The sequence below is a fragment of the Peromyscus eremicus genome, chromosome 6, assembly GCF_949786415.1.
Source record: "Peromyscus eremicus chromosome 6, PerEre_H2_v1, whole genome shotgun sequence".
Taxonomy (NCBI): domain Eukaryota; kingdom Metazoa; phylum Chordata; class Mammalia; order Rodentia; family Cricetidae; genus Peromyscus; species Peromyscus eremicus.
This window is the reverse complement of record NC_081421.1, coordinates 71133514-71151632: the sequence shown is the minus strand read 5'-3', so window position 1 is coordinate 71151632 and position 18119 is coordinate 71133514. Positions and strand designations below refer to the sequence as shown.

The 18119-nt window shown below is 51.0% G+C and overlaps 2 protein-coding genes across 3 annotated transcripts in view; both read left to right on the top strand.

Moving 5' to 3' along the window:
• The window catches only part of LOC131913343 (myomegalin-like), a 62027-nt gene extending 52816 nt beyond the window's left edge, over positions 1 to 9211 (top strand). The window contains exons 26-33 of one of the 2 annotated variants that reach the window (XM_059265939.1): positions 1 to 168; positions 754 to 906; positions 2981 to 3166; positions 5768 to 6019; positions 6749 to 6880; positions 7404 to 7524; positions 8402 to 8493; positions 9100 to 9193. The exon at positions 1 to 168 is cut by the window's left edge and continues 56 nt beyond it. In XM_059265939.1, the coding sequence (XP_059121922.1) occupies positions 1 to 168; positions 754 to 906; positions 2981 to 3166; positions 5768 to 6019; positions 6749 to 6880; positions 7404 to 7462 (950 nt within the window). In that variant the 3' untranslated portion in view covers positions 7463 to 7524; positions 8402 to 8493; positions 9100 to 9193. Of the gene's footprint in view, positions 169 to 753; positions 907 to 2980; positions 3167 to 5767; positions 6020 to 6748; positions 6881 to 7403; positions 7525 to 8401; positions 8494 to 9099 lie in introns of both variants that reach the window. The other variant, XM_059265940.1, reaches the window with a different exon arrangement.
• Positions 8105 to 18080, top strand: LOC131913827 (myomegalin-like). Its single transcript, XM_059266601.1, has 10 exons — positions 8105 to 8138; positions 9100 to 9289; positions 9896 to 10020; positions 10533 to 10769; positions 11741 to 11857; positions 12738 to 12964; positions 13835 to 13978; positions 15130 to 15268; positions 15516 to 15562; positions 17055 to 18080. The coding sequence occupies exons 1-10, from the start codon at positions 8105 to 8107 to the stop codon at positions 17094 to 17096; spliced, it is 1302 nt and encodes a 433-aa protein (XP_059122584.1). The 3' UTR covers positions 17097 to 18080.
• Positions 18081 to 18119: the final 39 nt, after the last annotated feature.

Below are 18119 nucleotides of genomic sequence, written 5' to 3'. Positions count from 1 at the left end.
TGGATAGCCGGTCTCTCTCGCCCCCCAGCAGCCATGCCCTGTCTGACTCCCACCGCTCTGCCAGCAGCACGTCCTTCCTGTCTGATGAGATAGAAGCTTGCTCTGACATGGACGTAGCCAGCGAGTACACACACTATGAAGAGAAGAAGTCTTCACCCGGCCACTCAGGTAGCCTCCACTGTCAGAGTGGCACCTCCTCTGTCTAGACTGAGAAGAGACCTTGGGATCCAGGCCTTATAGTCCGCTTTGGTGTGTCATGCTGAATGGAACATGGCTCTGGGACCATGTCCCAAGCACAGGCTCCCATGGGTTAGATCCTGGCTTTATTGCTGATTTTCTAAGTAATTCTGTCTCTCTTGAGTTCCGTCGTCATACACATGCTGACATGTAATCCCAAGTGAGAAGATGGTGGCTAACCTTTACTGCTCACTGAATCTGTCTGATAGACCTCCGTCCATAAGGTGGTAGAATGCCCCATGTCCTTACAGTTTCTGCACAGTGGGCTTCCAAGGATCCTGCCACATGTGCCACTTCAGGATTTCCAGGTTCTGAATGCCCTTTGTCACCCCAAAGGTGGTTCCCTCACTGAAGGAGCTATCTAAGAGTGAGAAACGGAACACTGCAAAGGGCCCTTGTCCTTAGGGCGTTTCAAGACAGCCAGCCTCTGGCCCTGGTACCCCTGGAGAATATAAGGCCCGGGTCCCAGTTCTCTGGAGAACACCAAACATTTTCTTTCATTCGTGGGTTTTGTAGAGTCCATCCATCATTTGAGTCATTCTACTGTGTTGTCTTCTAAACCATCAGCCACCAGTGCATCTCAGGGGCTTAAGGTCGAGTCCAGCAACAGCCCCATCAGCTTGCCAACTCCCCAGAACCCCCTCAAGGAGGCCAGCCAGGCCCATTCAGGTATGCCACAGCCCGTGGGGCGGTAGCTTCATCTCTCTCTCAGCTGACTGCTCAGTTTTCCTTCAGGGATAAGGGTGTTAGAAGCCTAAATCTATTATATCCTAGACAAATTAGGCCATTTTCATTCACCATCTGTGTCTGGTTTTTAGAAATGAGAAAACAAGAAATCTGCAATAAGCTTTGATCTATGAACCAGTTTTGACCAATAATTGACTAATCCTTTTTAATAAGCATCTTCATTTCTTTCTCTAACCCATCCTGGGGAACAGAGGCAAACATGTTTGTAGGATTACAATAGCCAAAGAACAGGAAGAAACTCACATCTATCAATCCCATGTATGCTACCTACTGAAGTGGTGCAATGCCTTTTTCCATAGGTGAGGCAGCTAGTGTCACAGCTAAATGACGTTTCTTTTACATTGCCATCGGTGGATTTATGAATGGGTCCATAGTCCGTGATATGTACATGGTACATATCCTGGAGACAACGAGAGGGGAGCATTCACCTTTGTGTCTTAGCATAGTTGTCAGTGTTCACTGCTCACTCACAGCTCTGCTTCAGAGACTGTAGAGAAAGGCCCATCCCCACTTCCTGCCTTCCTCTATAGCTGACTACCTTCACGTCGTATGTGCTCAGGTCTGGGTCCCAAAAAGCACAGTCCTATTCTATGCTACCCTCACCCCTCCCACAGGCAGTTCAACCACAGTCTTAAGGAGGAGGGGTATGTATCCTTTCTCTCTCTGATCCCGGACTCTGTGGTTCTGGCTCTGAGTGAGCAGCAACTGAACCAGGAAATTGTGAAGGGTGGGCCACTCACTCCGAGCATAGACAACCTGCCTAAATGCTCTTAGCTCAAACAGAGCCTACGGTCAGGGGTTTTAACATCACAACGCCACAACGCCTTCCTAAAAGGTGCCTGGGCTGTGTTTCTAGGCAGTTTGGGTGATTGCAGTATCGCTCTGATGCAGTGCCAGCACCAGGGGACCAATGATGTATTGTAGATGTCCTCATGTCTTCTACATAAGGCCTCTTCCTCAGGAGAGTATTGATTTCTGCCCTGCTCCCCACTGGAAAAAAGGAAACAGATTAAAACATCCGATTTTCATAGTGTTTCTCAAGATTTGGCTGCCCATGGACTTCGTGGGTCACTGTGTGTGTGTGGGGGGAGATTCTTTAATTAAACTGCCGCGTCCTACTCAAAGAATTTATCGTTCTACTACTATGTGCTAAGGCAGCCTGTGTGTACAGAGTTGGTGGTGCAACCTTCAACCCAGCACTGAGGCTAGTCTGTCCTGCGTAGTAAGAGCCTGTCAAAGGAGGTGGGAGGAAAGAAAGGGAGACAAAGGAGGGGTGGAACCTTCTAAGAAGAAGGGGCTGGGAAAAGGAAGGAGGAAAAACAAGACAGCGTCCTCCTGGGAAAAATACAGTCAAAGTATATCACATACACAGATAGAAATGGCACAATGAAGCCCATTCTCCCGTACAATTAATATAAGCTCATAAAAATACTAAATAGTTTTCTCAGACAGGCTTGCAAGCCACTGTCTCAGCCACACCACCATGGCTGTTTCTCCTCTTGTGAATGAACACATCGCTTTGGATTTCTGAAGTTTGTTCCCACCGGAGTCCCACACTACACCCACTAGGAATACCTGGTCTAGCCTGCCCTCCTCAGAAGGATCATAACACAGTCACAGAAGGAGTTTTGGATGAGTAGATAGTCTCTTCTCAGAGAGAAGGGCTGGTACACGCTAGGACCAGCATCCCAGGGCCCGTGAGGAAGTAAGCGTAGCCATCCTGATGTACAGTAGTGAGTCGCGCCATCTTGCCTCCATGTCGAGCAGAGGATATACATGCAGGTGAGCCCAGCCAAGGGATAAGGAAGAGACACCTGCCAGGCTGCTTCTTTGAAATAACACTTGGCCTTGCTGGCTTAGCCTGGACCACAGTGAGTGCTGGCCACATGAGAGGCCCACATCTGATCAGGGGATGATCTGCCTTCTCTGTTTCTTTTTTTTTTCTCTTACTTTCTTTCTAATGATGTCTCCTTTCTCCCTGACTCTTTATTTCTAGGCTTTCATTTTAACTCCTCACCCAAGCCGGCTAGCCTTTCCCAGGCACCAATGCACTCAACTCCACCCAGCTTCATGCCTTTCGGCCCCTCTGGCCCTCCCCTCCTCGGTTGCTGTGAGACACCAGTGGTGTCCTTGGCTGAGGCTCAACAGGAGCTGCAGATGCTGCAGAAGCAGCTGGGAGAAAGTGAGCCCTGTTGTCTTGGTGTGCTTACTAGTGGCGGCCACCACGCTGTTGCTCTGCATGGCTTCGGCTTGATGGGGGTGAAGGGAAAACTAGGCATGTGTCACAGGTGGCAGATGGAGGGAAAGCTTGCTTGCTTCTTGTCTGAAATGCATCTGCTGTGGTCTCTGGGGTGTGTCCCATCAGCTACAGGAGGGATTCAGAGACTTTCAGTCTGGCGCTCACAGACTGCTAACACATTAACCGCACGATGTGTTAATGCACATCCCTGGCAGTCTGGGAAATGCTGAATAGCAGGCAGGATAAAGAAGTTATGCTTTGCCCCTGCAGGGTGACATAACTGTTAAAAATATGGCCACATGCATGGACTGCTCTGTGGGGTCGTTACATCTCTTGCTGCCGACTGCTCTTGATGAAGTTGAGTGCCCGACATCATCAGCTTGAGATACAAAGGGTGATGTCAACATTCAGAAGCAGAGAGGAGTGGAGCCCTTTTTCTTATTGTTCAAGGTTCATCCCTAAGCAGGAAACCAGACACGTAGATGAGTAGACTGGAACCACAGGCCATGACAAACAACTGTTGTGAATTCTGTCCTTTGACCCCCTAGGTAGTTAATCGTGTGTGAACACAGTTCATAGAAAAGGATCTGCTGGGTGTGTGCTCTGGATGCCTCGTTGTAAGGTTTTATGCATGTAATCATTTTAGATGTAAAAAGAATTACTTTGTAGTAATGACTTTTAAAGACAACTGGAAAGGGTTTGGGAATTTCACTGAAGTCACATTCTCTGCCTGTAACAGAGCTTGAGTGAGCCAGAGATTAACAGCAACATTCTCCACACCTAGAGTATTTACTGACCACAGATCATAGCCAAGAGTTTCTATCTGTAAAGCCACTGAGGGCATTTGGATCAGCCATTTTTTTTTTTTTTTTTGGTCAACCCTGAAAATGGATAGTTTGTCTTGTTCGCCTTTTCTATAGGCTATGGAATCTAAGGGGAACAAACCTTCCGTTATCAGCTTTCTCCTGAACATCAGTGTAGGGCCTGCCTGACGTGACTGTGGTCTGGCCGAGCCTCACACCAGTCCCGTGTAGTACATGGACTTAGAGCAGACAGCTAAGACTGAAGATAACTGCCCAGTGGGAGAGATGGCCTTGGCACCTGTCTTCTGCTCCTGGCGTGTGGTCCCCGACCCTCTGTACCAGGGTACAGATGCCCTGCTGCTTGAGTTTGGTCGAACCAGTGGCAATGCTCTGGTGGGTTTTTTTGCAGCTCTTCTCCTTAGAGACCAGCAGGTGGGCTAGTGCCCAGGACCGAGAGCTGTTCCCCCAGCAGTTCTGACACCGACAAACAGCGCATGTCAAAGTGGCATGGCATTCTTGGGCTTTCATTTCCTTCTGTCCTTTTCCTTTATCTTTTCCAGGGTTGTCAGCAGATTTTTAGGAAGGGAAAGAATAGAAGGATTCTGTGCATAAAACTGTTTCGTGAGGGTTTTGTGTGTGTGTGTGTGTGTGTGTGTGTGGTGTGTGTGTGTGTGTGTTCACATTTCCTCAGGTGATTTTAGCATGTAGCCCAATTGAGAACCAGTTATAACTGAGGATAGAAGTTGGTCAGTGGCCATTGTACTAATCCTTGCTCAGAGTAGTCCGAACGCCTTGGAGGGAATGATGATGGGCTCATTCCTGTTTGCTTAGAGGGGGCTGCTGTCTTTTTTGCCTGTGTTGGTAATCGTTGAAGAAACCAGCCTTCTGTGCTCCTCTTTGTAACCCCTCTCTCCTGTTCTGGGCTTTGAAAAACAGAAGCAGAAATCTAAACTCTGCATAGGGACCCTCCTTTCAGACATTCCTAGAGAGGTCAGAAATAGGCTATGGAGGACATCACCTGAACTCTTGCCTCTGCTTAAGTGGCTCAAGGAGGGGCCTCCGCTTTCCTAGGGTCTCTGAAAGCATTATCCTAGGAAAGGAGAGGTCCCGCCCACCGTCCTTGAAACATGTTTGATGATTCTTTAAGGTTGGATGACACACCGTAGTTTGTCAAATCTTGTGGAGGGGATCCAGATCACAACTTTCCTTACAGGGTTTTCCCAACCCAAGCAAAGAGTTCTTCAATCTGGAAACATCTAACTGGATTTTATACCCCATCTCCTCTGGAAAGATTGACTAATGGTTAGCTTTGGGGGATGGCTAACACAGGCAAACAGATACTCCCAGTTGTGGGTGTGCCCAGTCAGAGAGCTCATCATGTTCTTTACCCCTAACTTTGGGATGATTCCTACATCCAGAACTTTCCTGGATTCTATCATAAGGGATACCAGTAGGACGCAGAAGTGGCACCCTGGGCTTTTCCTTTGTGTACACAGGCGTCTTTCAGATCCTTCTTTATCCTTTGCCTCTTGGTGTCTCATGCTAGGAAATGCAGAGGGTGGAAGTCAGGCTTGAGCTTTTGAGTCTTCATCGAACTGCTGTCCCGCGATGACTGGGGGACTGACACACACCACCCCCACCCCCGTGTCCACCACTAGTCTCCCTTCTCGGTGGTCTCAGTGTCCTTACTCCTTCTTGGCTTCTGATCCCAGTTGTTTCTCACTGGTTTCTTTCCGTCCAGGTGTTAGCATGGCTCCTCCTGCCTCCACAGCTACGCTGCTGAGCAACCATCCAGAAGCTAGCTCTTCCCACTACCTCAACCCCGCTCAGCCCCACTCTCCTACAAGGGGCATCGTAGAGCTGGGCAGAATCCCGGAGCCTGGTTACCTGGGTAGCAGCGGCCAGTGGGACATGATAAGGCCTCAGAAGGGGAGCGTCTCTGGGGACCTGTCCTCAGGCTCCTCACTATACCAGCTGAACTCCAAACCCACAGGTAACGCACAGAACTGGGACTTTTTCTTCAGTCAGGAAATGTATAGACAGGATCACTGCTCAAATAGGTCCTATGCACAAAACCCAGTCACACCAAGTGGAGGGGTGTAACTAAGGAGGCAAATAGCATGTAGTGGAGCCCAGTTCCAACAGTAAAAAACGGAATTTCCAGGAGACAGACCAAAGTGAAGGGGTCTGCTTGTAACCCAAGAGTGCTTCTCCTGGGTTCTTCGATCCATATGGGGACTCCTTATTTCTGGCTTACTAAAAGTGAGGTAGGGAAGCATGTCCGGTAGCTTGAGAACATGTGGTTTTTACCTTAGGCCTTCTCTTTAGGTGGGAATGGGTAGATTTTGCTGAAAACTGTCGAGTAACAATAAAGAGACTGGAAAAAGGGCAGTAAGGCCTTCTCTGTCACCCCCCAAAACACACCCAAGGGTGGACCCTCCTTGCCCAGAGGTAGTCGGGCTCCGTTAGAGCTGTCAGTTGCTTTCTGAGTGATACGCAGCTCCCTTGCACTGTGTGTGGAGGCCGGTGGGCTTTCCTTAGCAAGGGGCCACCCTGTGCTGGCACAGCTCCCTTCTCCTTAAACGAAGTTGCCCGTGTGGAAGAACACAGTGGGCAGAAGGGACGTGACATTAGGGGCAGGCTGAGTGGGCACTGGCAGAGCTCACCCACCCTAGCCACCAGCGAGCGTTCTAGCTTCTGCCTTGTCCTGGGGTGGCTGCAGGGGCCGACCTGTTGGAAGAGCATCTCGGTGAGATCCGGAACCTGCGCCAGCGCCTGGAGGAGTCCATATGTGTCAATGACCGGCTGCGGGAGCAGCTGCAGCAGAGACTCACCTCCACCACCCGGGAGAGCGGTGAGCAAGGCCCGGCCTCTGTCCTGGCTGAAGGGGAAGTTCCCAGACCGAGCCTCCCAGCTTTCCAAGCACTCTGACACTCTTTACTTCACTTGACGGTCACACAGTGTTGTGGGATGTATCTGAGCTCAGAGCCAAGACCTGGCTTCTTGTCCTTAATCTGCTTATATGTAGCCGGCTGGTAAGCAGCAGAGCGAGGTCTATGAAGACCCCCACCCCACCCGCTTCACTTCGGAGGCCATTAGTCCCCACCTCTGCCCCGCCCGCTCCCACACCCTTTGGAGGTCACCCTTCATGCATGCATTTGCTGCTTCTACACAGCAACCTCAGCCAGTAGGGAGAAAAAGCCTCCTTACACAGTCACAGTGCCTGCATGTGCCCAGTGCCACTCAGTATCAGCCACTGTGCTCAGGTTAATCCAGGCCTTGAGGGCCAGAGGTTTCTGCTGGGTCAGGACAGCAGATCTTCGAAGGAATGGAAAAGCATCGGTTGCATGGGAACATATGTGTGTTTTCTGGGACAGGCTCCACCTCCCACTTCTACAGTCAGGGCCTGGGAGTCCATGCCTCAGCTCTACAGTGAGAACAGAGCCCTGAGGGAAGAAAACCAAAGCCTGCAGGCTCAGCTCAGTCACGCTTCCAGAGGTGGGTTGTGCAAAAAAATCCCAAACTACAGTTCTTTCTAGGTCAGTTCTACCCTGGCCACGACAATCACCAATTGGAAAAGCAAAGAGAAAGCTGATGTACCAGCTACCCAGATTTACCAATCCAAGATTTACATTGCTAATCTATCTACAAAGGGCTAGTCCCCATGACAGTGGTTCTCAACCTGTGGGTCATTACCCCTCTGGGCATCAACAATGTTTTCACAGGAGTTACCGAAGACCATCAGAAAGCACAGAGATTTACGTTATGATTCATAACAATAGCAAAATTACAGTTATGAAGCAACAACAAAAATAATTGTATGGTTGGGGGTCACCACAACACAAGGAACTGTATTAAAGGGTCACAGCACTAGGAAGGTTGAGAACCACTGCCCTAAGAGATCTCAACCCTGGCCCTCAGGCTGTGAGGTTCTGGGACTGAATGGCTCTAGGAAGCCCATTCCTTCTGAAAGCCCACCCACATCGATCCAGCTGGCTGTCTACCAAGCTGCCATGTCAGTTTGGAATCTGCCCCTTTCACCTGCTCACAGTGACTGGGATCCACAGCAGCAGGAAACATGTGTCTGTATTCTCTCATGCATCTCCAGACAAGTACAGATGTGGGCAGCTGTCTGGGTCCTGTTCGCCAGTCCCCTGCCTCCTCACTACATCCCTCACTCAGGCTGCTCTCTGGCCATCCTCCTATGGTTCCATATCCTCTAGAACTTTCCCAACCCTACTTAATGGTCACCTATAAGTGGGCACCATTTCCCATGTGGCCTGGGAGGCAAATTACTTTAGTTTTTAATTGACTTGATTAAATCAATGTATGACTAGTAACACATGATTTTTATTTACAAATATCTATTGAACAGCTATTGAAAGGCTAAGAGCAATATATGAAAGGATTAAGTCCAGAATGAAGGAATCCTTGTGGAGGCAAAAGGCAAGAAGAGATATTTCTAAGGTAGCTACTCCAGTACAAGAAGTCTTGAAAAGCAAGGCCCCTGCTGGGGAAGAAAACTAAGGCTGAAGGATGAGGGGGAGGCAGAGAGCCTACCAGTGCATGCTGGGAAGAGAACAGCCTCCCTGGTGAGAAACAGTCAGACACCCAAATGAGTACACTTGTATGCAAGGACTAGCCTCATATGAAGAGTCCCTGTAGACCATTTTCAAGGAGTTCTGATCAAAGAGATGTCACATGGCTAGAAAACACCAAATGTCCCAATTTTCAAAATGATGATCTATTCTAAAAATCATAAACAAGAAATCAGTGCTGGTCTTTGATAAGACTGAAGGTGGACAGCTGAGCGGCTGCCTGAGTGCCTAGAAAACACTGAGCCTTAGGAACATGCTGCTTTCTTTCCCTCAGAGCAAGAGCAGGCGTGCTTAAACAGAGGGTCAGACACCACCATGAGAGAGACCCACACCCCCCAGTGTGGGGGGAGTCCCCTAAGCCCGACTGCTCACCCACACAGGACCTTCCTTCCCCTGGCCTCACACGTGTTTGGGGGTTGACTTTCTACTGAGCTTTAGGCCATGACATAGATACCCCTGTGTCCCCGCTCATCAGGACACTCCCAGGAAGTGGACCGCCTGCAGGAGGCTCTGCTCTCCTCTCGGTCCCAGCTTCAAGAGCTGGAGAAGGAGCTGGAGCGGCAGAAGGCCGAGCAGCAGCACCTGCTGGAAGACTTGCAGGAGAAGCAGGAAGAGATCTTGCATTTCCGGGAGGAGAGGCTGTCCCTCCAGGAAAAGGACTCCAGGTAGGCGGGGCCTTGAGAAGGCACGCCCCACTTCCAGTGCAGCCATGATATTGGCAAAACAGTAGTTTCCTCCCTTGGAAAACTCAGTCTCCCCTCAGCTGTTCCTGCCACACTGCTGGCTTAGAGCCAAAGGAAGACTCCATTTGGGGCAAAAAGAATAGCTTTTGGTGCTACAAAGTAGAGATGAAGTCCTGTTGCAAAGGTTTCCGTCTGTCAGAGACGGGGCAGGAGAGCTTTCCCATGCTTCCCCTAACAGACATCACTTTCTCCATAAACTGCAAGTCGCTATGCCCGCAGAAGCCCTGTGTCTGCCTGTCGGCATGAAGGGCACTGTAGGGCCCGTGAGGAGCCTGTGATGTTTGCGCTGCCAGCCAGCAAAGGGAGCTAGTGCTCGCTCGGACTTCGGGCTGATTTACTTCACCTGCCCCAGACTCGGCTAGGCGAAAGTGACTGCCAGCCCCCCCCCACACCCCCCACCCCCCACATCCCCCACATCCCCCCACCCCCGCACGAGTTGACAGCTGGGGCTGAGATTCCCCAGGCAGAGGGTGGCTCACAGCTCCCTTCCCCCACGTGGCTCAGTGCACCCTTGCCTCTCCTCGGCAGGCTGCAGGAAAGGCTGGCCTTCCTGCAGCAACAGTGTGAAGAGAAGCAGCAGCTCTCCCTCTCCTTGCAGTCAGAGCTCCAGATCTGTGAGGCACTCTGTGGAACTCCTAAGACAGGCCTGAAAGGTATGAGCACCCTCCCCCGCTTCTCCAGGAAGCCCAAGGGTGAGGCGCTGTTGACCTGAACGGCTGGGTCAAGCCTGGGGGCCCTTAAGAAGAGTGTCAGTGGTAGAACCATGGAATGGGGAGACCCAGCTCTGAGGCTGCTCATGGGTTTGAAGGCAGGTGAGTTGGTAGAATCATTTTTATGCAAGGAAATTGTAGAGCAAAGGCTGTTTAGAGCCCCCACTCAACCTGAGACCACGGTGGTGTAGATACGATGTCCACATGGTGAGGCCACATCTTATATACAGCTAGTTTGTGGGGTGCTTGGCACCATGAGGAACATAATAAAGTCAGGGGCCCCCTAGCTCTGCTCCTGGTGCTGTATGAGAATGGTTGTGTCTCACAGGTGGGTGGCCAAGCCCTTGAGACTCCAGTGGTACCCTCGGCAGAAAGGAATGTCACAGAGCAGCATTCTGACTGTTACGTGGAAACACTTGGTCACTGATCCTAGGCCCCCTTCTCTCTTCTTTCAGCTTTCAGCCTGGATTCCTGCCACCAAGTCCCCAGTGAGTTAAGCTACCTGGTGGCGGAGATACGCGCTCTGAGAGAGCAGTTGGAGCAGAGCATTCAAGTGAACAACTGTCTGCGGCTGCAGCTGGAACAGCAGCTGGATGGTGGTGCTGGCAAAGCCAATCTCAGCCCGTTGTCCTCTGTTAGCCAGAAGTTCTCAGCCGATGTGGAGCCTGCAAACCCACAGCCACTCTTCCAAGGTAGGGAAGAAGAGGGAGGCAGGGCCCTCTGCCGGCCGGCCGAGGTGTCTGTGGCACAAGGGCAGTCTCGCTGAACTGCCCTGCCGCCTCAGGCAGAGACTGGAGATGCTTTTACATGGCCTCCCGAGTGACAACCAGGGACTCGGGATCAGGCCTGTCTCCAGACTCCCAAGTTTGGTACTTACAGGTTATCTGCTTTGGGCCAAGTATTTAAACTCTCGAATGTTTAACCCTTAGTTTACTCCACTTGAAAATGGGACTGATAAGAAGTATAGCATGTATGGTTATCTGTAGCATTAAATAATTGTCAAGGGCTAAGGATTGATTCCTCATATGTATGTCATGCTTTAGAATTTACCAGGTCAAATATACAATTTCACTGAAATAGGGCATTTCCCCCATCTCTGTATTTCCCATGAGAAGATGGAGTCCCGAGACATTTCATAGACAAGCAAGGGTCACTAGGGCTAGGAGTCAGGATCAGGAGCCTAGGGAGGAATCAGGCTCAAGAGCAGGTGGCTAGACTTTGCTGCACTAACAGGATGATAACCAGACTGCTGAACTGAAGCCTTCATGAACCTAGTCATTCTTTGGTAAACTTTTTTTTTTCAGTGCTGGGGCAAATGCTCTCCTACTGAGCCTTTCTCTCTGCCCTTACTCAGCATTTCAACATCCATATTATGAACATTTATGCACAATTATATTTCATTCAAGGCATTGTACTAGATACTACATGCAAATTATATCCAAAATTGGGCTTATGAAATATCTACCAATGTTTCCAACTAGACATGGCATTCTTCTGAAACATACCCTCCGCAGAGGAGTGCCCACCAAGTGCTCTGCTAGATCTCTGTGTTGTGGCCTCTGGGTGCTGGTTGCCTGAGGTCTGTCTCGGGCTACGCATGCACCACGTGGCTCAGTGTGCAGCATGTGGGCGGACCTGACATGGCGGCTGTGTCGCTCCCTAGGTTCAGCCGCGTCCCCTCCAGTCCGGGATGTTGGCTTGAATTCTCCAGCCACGGTCCTCCCCAGCTCTTCTCACTCTGTTCCTGGCTCAGACCCTGCCATCATCACCAGGACAAATGGTAAATATAGCAAGGAGAAGACTCAGATAGTGATGGAACGTGACTGATGCCCACAGCCCTCGGCTGGCTCTGTGTGCGTGCAGCACCTGCGTCTAGAGGCCTTTCTCAGTCTCTTGCCTCTGTGCGGTCCTCGGCCTTTCTTCTTCTTCTACACTCTCCCTGCCTGCCACTCTGGTTTTGCTTTCTTCTTCTGTTGTCGCTCTGTTCTCCAGTAGGACTCCTCTGTATTCTGCTGCTTTATTTCTGGCTCATCTTTTACCCAGAAACGTCCTCATTAATAGTATTTATCCTGCATGTTTCACCAGTGGAAAAATGTCACAGTATCTGTTTCGTTGTTGTGACAGCGTTCCCAGGGAAGAGCAATGTAAGTGAGCTGCTGCTGGCTCACTGTTGCGGGTTTCACTCTGTCGTGGCAGGGAAGTCACAGGAACTTAGGGGAGTGGGTCACATAGCATCTGGCACCAGAATCAGAGGGCAGTGAGCACATGTATGCTGGTGCTTAGCACACCTTGTCTGCTTCATCCAGCTCGGGATACCCTGTCTAGGGAATGGTTCTGCCCACAGTTAAGATGTGTCTTCCCACATAAGCTAATGCCATCAAAATGATTCACCTCAGGCATGCCCAGAGGCCCATCTCCCAGGTAATTCCAAATTCTGGCTGGTGACAATTAACACTACCACACTACAGTGTGATGTGTCTAACACAGTGACGTAAGAACAGTTATAAACACGTAGGACGTAGAGTGCTCTGTGGACTCTGCCATCCTGTATTTTTGAAGGCTGACTTGCTTCTTGCCTCTTTCATTGTCCCTTTGGAGTAGAGTGAATTGAAGTTGTTATTATGTCTAACATATCTATCCTATCTCTGTTTCCTCCTCAGAGCTGGGTTTAGATGATTCTGCAGTGATGAAGAACCCTCCCAAGCTGGAGGGCAATGCTGTTGATGGCTCCTTTGCCAACAAGCATGGCCGACATGTCATCGGCCATATTGATGACTACAGTGCTCTACAAGAGCAGATCAGGGAAGGCAAGCTGCTGGTCCAAAAGATCCTGTCTCTCGTGAGGCCAGCGTGCAGCATCCCTGGCCTTGAAGCTCAGGGCATAGGGGTAAGAACCTGATGCTCTTAGGGGCCTCTCTTCCCCTGACTTTACCTCCTTTGCACAGTCATTACATCTATGCTTTACATCTCCCAGTCGCTGAGGAAGTGACTTACGTTTATTCCAGCCAGAACCTTTCTTTCCTGTCTCCCATCTCCACTCGGCTACAGATCAGGCTGACTTGATACTCGGACTGAGAACCCCAGGAGACTCCGTGCTTTGTAACAGAGCACTTGTAAAATGTTGACGTACTATGCCATTATGTTATCATCTTCGGTAGCTTATCTGTAATAGGAATGCTGGCAGAAAGCCATGTCTAGATCAAAGTCAGTCCGGTGGACAGGCATCCAGGGGAACCTGCATACACAGAAGGGTAGTGAACTTGATAATGCAGCTTCAGGCCGAGCCGAAGAGGGGAGGCAGCCGGCGAAGCTCTTCAGTGTGCGCAGTAGTTAAGAGGAAGCAGGCACAAGTGACAGTGTTGTTTGAGAAACTGGCCACCCATGGATGCTTGCATAGGACAGCCTTGTCTACAAGGACCCACTACTGAAGAGCAAGCTAGAGTTCCTTGTCGATATGCACGATAAGGTACGACAGGCACAGTGTGAGGAGCTGTCCTCTGTGATTGCGTTACAGACAAGGAAGGTACAGTTTCATAAAGGATGTAACACAAGAATGAGTTCTGAACGCTTGTAGGGCATCCTGGGAGAAGGGCTCCAGGCAAAGGGACCCGCTGTCCTGGAACTGTAAGGAAAAGCCAGGGTTTCCAGCAGGCCTGTGTCCTGTGCGTGTTCACACAGGAAGCTTGAGCCCTGTGCTTGGAGCAATGGGATGCCCCGGTTCCAGTGACATCCATGGCTGCCTGTCCTCTCTTCCCAGGTACCGGGTACCAAAAGTGTCCGTGAGCTGCAGAGCAGCGCCAATGCTCTGAACCACACCCTAGACGAGTCAGCATCCCTCCTCACCATGTTCTGGAGAGCAGCCTTGCCAAGCTCGCACGGTCCAGGACTGGTAGGCAAAGCGGTAAGAGGCTGTCTTCGGCTGGTTAAAACCTACCTTTTCCATGCCAGTATGGCCCTGCTCCCAACTCCTTCAGCTTTCTTAATGGTCAGGGGTTATATGGCAAGTTGGGGTGGGCAGAATCTTCATGGAACATCCTGGAGGGAGACCTCTGAGCCATCGTGGCTGCCTCGTGGCAGTTCTCACGCATTCTTTTCCCACCCTCCAAGTCTTGATGAGACATCAGAGAGAAGGAAAACATGGAAAGTAGACGAAATACCCCAGAATCCAGGTATTTCCGGGGCTTGTGCCCTGAAATTTGAGCTGATCGAGAGACCTGTTGACAATATGGCACTCTTCCTCCACCCCTAAGGTCCACTTGACCAAAAGATCATAGCATGAGAGCCTCTTCGAGCCATTCTCTGGAATCTCAACAGTTTTTAAAGTTCGTGTCTCTGGGCCAGGCCTGGGAAAGCCAGCCACCTCCTGGGGTCTGCTTGCCTCTCCGGCGGGCTGTGGTCGGCAGACCTTAGACAGAGGTGTACCAGCTGCAGATAGCTGGTAGTGATGACTGTGGACCCAGCTATGACAGTTCAAGGAGCTTTCATGTCTCCACAGTGGCAGATATTTGCAAACTTTCCACTGTCCACTGGTCAGTCCCATCTCTTCGGATATAACATCCCTGAACTCCTAAGTGTCACTTGAGATGAAGAGTTAAGGAAATTCTACAAGGCTGAACAGAGCTCTTGCTTTTGGTTGGGATTTGGTGCTAGCCTAGAGCGAGGCTTTTCCTAGTAGGCTTTGGCTTTTCCATGTCTCTCTGGCGGCCTGGTCCTCAGCTGTCTGCAGCTGGGGTTTGAGAGGTTTGTTATTGTTGTTTGTTTGTTTGTTTGTTTGTTTGAGACAAGGTTTCCTTGCATATTTCTGTCTGTCCTGGAACTCGCTCTGTAGACCAGGCTAGCCTTGAACTCAGAGATCCACCTGCCTCTGCATCTGAGTGCTGGGGTTAAAGGTGTACATCACCACTGCCCCGCTAAGGTTTGAGAGGTTTTAAAGGAGGGAATTTAATACAAAATCCCAAGAAGATGGTAGCCTTCTGCTTGACCAGAAGAGCTGCAAAGCACAGGGTGTGTTCAGCCTTGTGAATGTTGTCTGAGTCTATTCCTCCTCCCCAGGGACAGTTGATGGAGAAAGAACTCCTGGACCTGCGAGCCCAAGTGTCCCAACAGGAACAGCTCCTCCAGAGAACTAATGAGCGTCTGAAGACAGCCAAGCAGAAGAAGAAAAGCATGGAACAGTACATCGTGAACCACCGTAGGTGTCCCTGAAGGGCACATGGGGAGGGCTCTTCCAGACACCCAATCTTGCAGCCGAGGAATAGTGACCAGAGGGACTCAGGAATGTTGAAAGGGGAGAGACTGAGGGGTGATGGTGGGTACAGAGGGTGGCTAGAAGAGACAGACCACACTGAGTGGCAGAGAACGTCTTTTAGGATGCATGTGCCAAGCAAGCCAGACTCAGCTGGCAATTCCCACATTGTGAGGATGCTTTCTGTTTCCAGTGACGAGGACCCATGATGTCCTGAAGAAAGCACGGACTAATTTAGAGGTAAGGACGACGCTGCAGCCCTGGGCCACAGAGCCTGTCCTCAGCCACCAGCTGTCACCCTGTCTGTGGCGCCCCTGGCCAGCTCTGACATTCTAAGAGGTTTCTGGTCCGGTGTAGGTCATGGCTCCTCAGCAAACACTACCCACCCTCCCTCCCTCCCTCCCTGACCTCTGCCTGCCCTCATCTTATTTCCCTCTCTCTGTCCTTCTTGTGGGGTGAGGAGGCTGGGGAAATACAGCACAGGGGCCTCCTGAGGGCAGAGACATTGGGAGTCTGCTTATGAGGCCATTTGTGTGCACTGGAGTTTCCTCAAGGGCTCTACGGGGGGAAAAAAAAATCAAAGTAGACCGAACCTTGCAAATTGACCCTTCTACGATTACTGCGAGGTTGGGTGTATCCTTGCCTTTAAAATCTTTATTTAGTCTCATTGATCTAGAAGAAAACTTGAAGATGAACACTGCCCCCTCAGGCGAAAGACTCCCTATCCCTGGTAGACATTCTCCACAGTCCTCTCAAATGCTAAGTGCCGGGCCTTCCCCGGGAAGCAGTGTGAGGGAAAACTTGGTGTGTGTGACGGGGCTTAGAGATCAGAAACTGTTCTCTGTACGTAGATTTGACACTGCCAAAGCAGCTGAGCAGCTGCCCAGAAAGTTCCCAGTCCCATCTGCCGCAGTGCCCCTGCGGAGTGGGGTTGGGCCGTGACAGCTCGCTCTTTTGCCTTGGTCTAACTCCCGTTTCTTCTCTGTTGACTCCTTTCTTTCTTGAGCCTCTGTAGCACAGCACTTACAAGATTACCTCTGTGCAGCCATATTCCCGTCCCAGCAAAGGTAACCCAGCCGCCTCCGGCACCACTGGCCCAAGCCTGTGGAAGCTTGCCTCTCTAGTTCCTAGGCCCGTGGGGAGGGTCACGGGCCTGGGCCTAAGCTAGGCCCCAGGCCTGTCACTAACTGGCTGTGTGGCTTTGGCTGGCCCCTTCCTCTCTGAGCCTGCTACCCCAAGTCTGCGCCGGTAGAACTCATCTTAGATTATCTCTGAGGCCCTGCCAACTCGCCCCCACTGATAACTGGGACGGGCACTTACCGGGAGGACTTCCTGCTGAACGTCTTCCCCTTCTACAGAGGGCTCCTTATGTGTCTGCTCGTCTCTGGCTCAGCACTTCTTTTCTTGAGAGATATAAAAGGCACTTTGGGTTTCTGTTTGTTTGTTTGCTTCAGACCACTTGATTTGGAGCATGAACCGACTCCTGAAGGGAGAGTGATGGGGTCTGGCCACTCAGTGTACAGTGGCGTAAGAGGCAAGACTCCAGGAGTGTGGAAGGCTTCCGGCTAGTCTAGGCTTCAGGAGCTTCTCCGGGCCGGCGCCCCCGGCCCTGTGCTTGTCCTCCTAACCAGCTCTCAGGCTCCTGCCTTCCAGCACACTTGCCTCTGACTCCAGCCTCCGGCAGGGGCTGACCACTCACGCTGACGAGGTTTTTTTCCCCTCTTGTCTGCAGGTGAAATCCTTAAGGGCTCGGCCGTGCACTTCAGGCTTGTGACCCTTGTCTTCCAGGAGCCACACAAGAAGCGAAGCCACAAGTCCTAAAAGCAGCAGGAAGGGTGGGCCTGCCCCCCTCTTGTGCAGCTGCCTATCTGCTGAGGGGTAGCTGTCCCACTCCTCCCCTGCTGGAGGTCCAGAAAAGAGCTCAGAGATGTGTCCACACGGGACAGGCAGGCGAGAGTGGCATCCTGGCAGCAGTGAATATGATTAGCCAAGGCCCGCTGGGCCCAGCACTAAGCCAAACTGATGTAGACTGCATAGACGGCCTCGCGGCTCTGCTTCTAAACAGCCTCAGTGGCCCTGGCACCCTCCTCATCACGGTTCTTGCCTCGGCATCTGCCCTCAAGACGGCCAACTCAGGGGAATGAGGACCTCGATGCCCACAAACAGGGTGTGTGGTCCCAACACCGAAGCTCCTCAGACAGTTGTAAAAGCACACTAGTTGAGAGGCAGTGCCCTGCTGGACAGTGTTGGGGCTCAGCAAAGTCCCCTCACAAACCGACTCTTAATCTAGGCCAGCCCTATGGGCCAAGCCAGGTAGTACTTTGGTCTACAACACCACGTCAGAGTTCTTTGAGTCTACACAGCAGACGTGGTGACTTCTAGGTGCCCCATGCTTAGCCTAGCACCCTCTGTTTCCTGGATGATCTCCAGTTGAACGGGCTCCCTTAGATGTGCTGTCCCCTGTAATCCTGACTTCCCTCGGGGGAACTGGGGACTGGTGGCCACATCATGCCCGTTGAATGTCTAAAGCATACAGCACACCTGTTCCTCTTTTAATGGCATGGCGAGGCCTGTTCTGAACTGAAGACTGTGAGTCTTCACAGTGCTCATAGGATGTGGCTGTGTGTGTATAAATGTATAATATAGATATATATGTTGCTATGGCCAGGTGTCAAAGGTCATAATGTGCAGACAGGTGGGTGGGAGGATGCTACACAGTCTTTTGGATGGCTATTAAAGCAAACTGTGTATAAAGAAATTGTTTTCCTTCGCTTCTCATGTCTGTAGCAGCTCCTAG

Bases quoted from the DNA above. Each gene is read 5' to 3' on its own strand.
- LOC131913827 (XM_059266601.1), top strand. From the start codon at position 8,105: ATGTGTCTGTATTCTCTCATGCATCTCCAGACAA. The intron at 8,139-9,099 runs GTACAGATGTGG...CCCGCTCATCAG, and splicing joins TCTCATGCATCTCCAGACAA to GACACTCCCAGGAAGTGGAC. The intron at 10,770-11,740 runs GTAGGGAAGAAG...GTCGCTCCCTAG, and splicing joins CCCACAGCCACTCTTCCAAG to GTTCAGCCGCGTCCCCTCCA.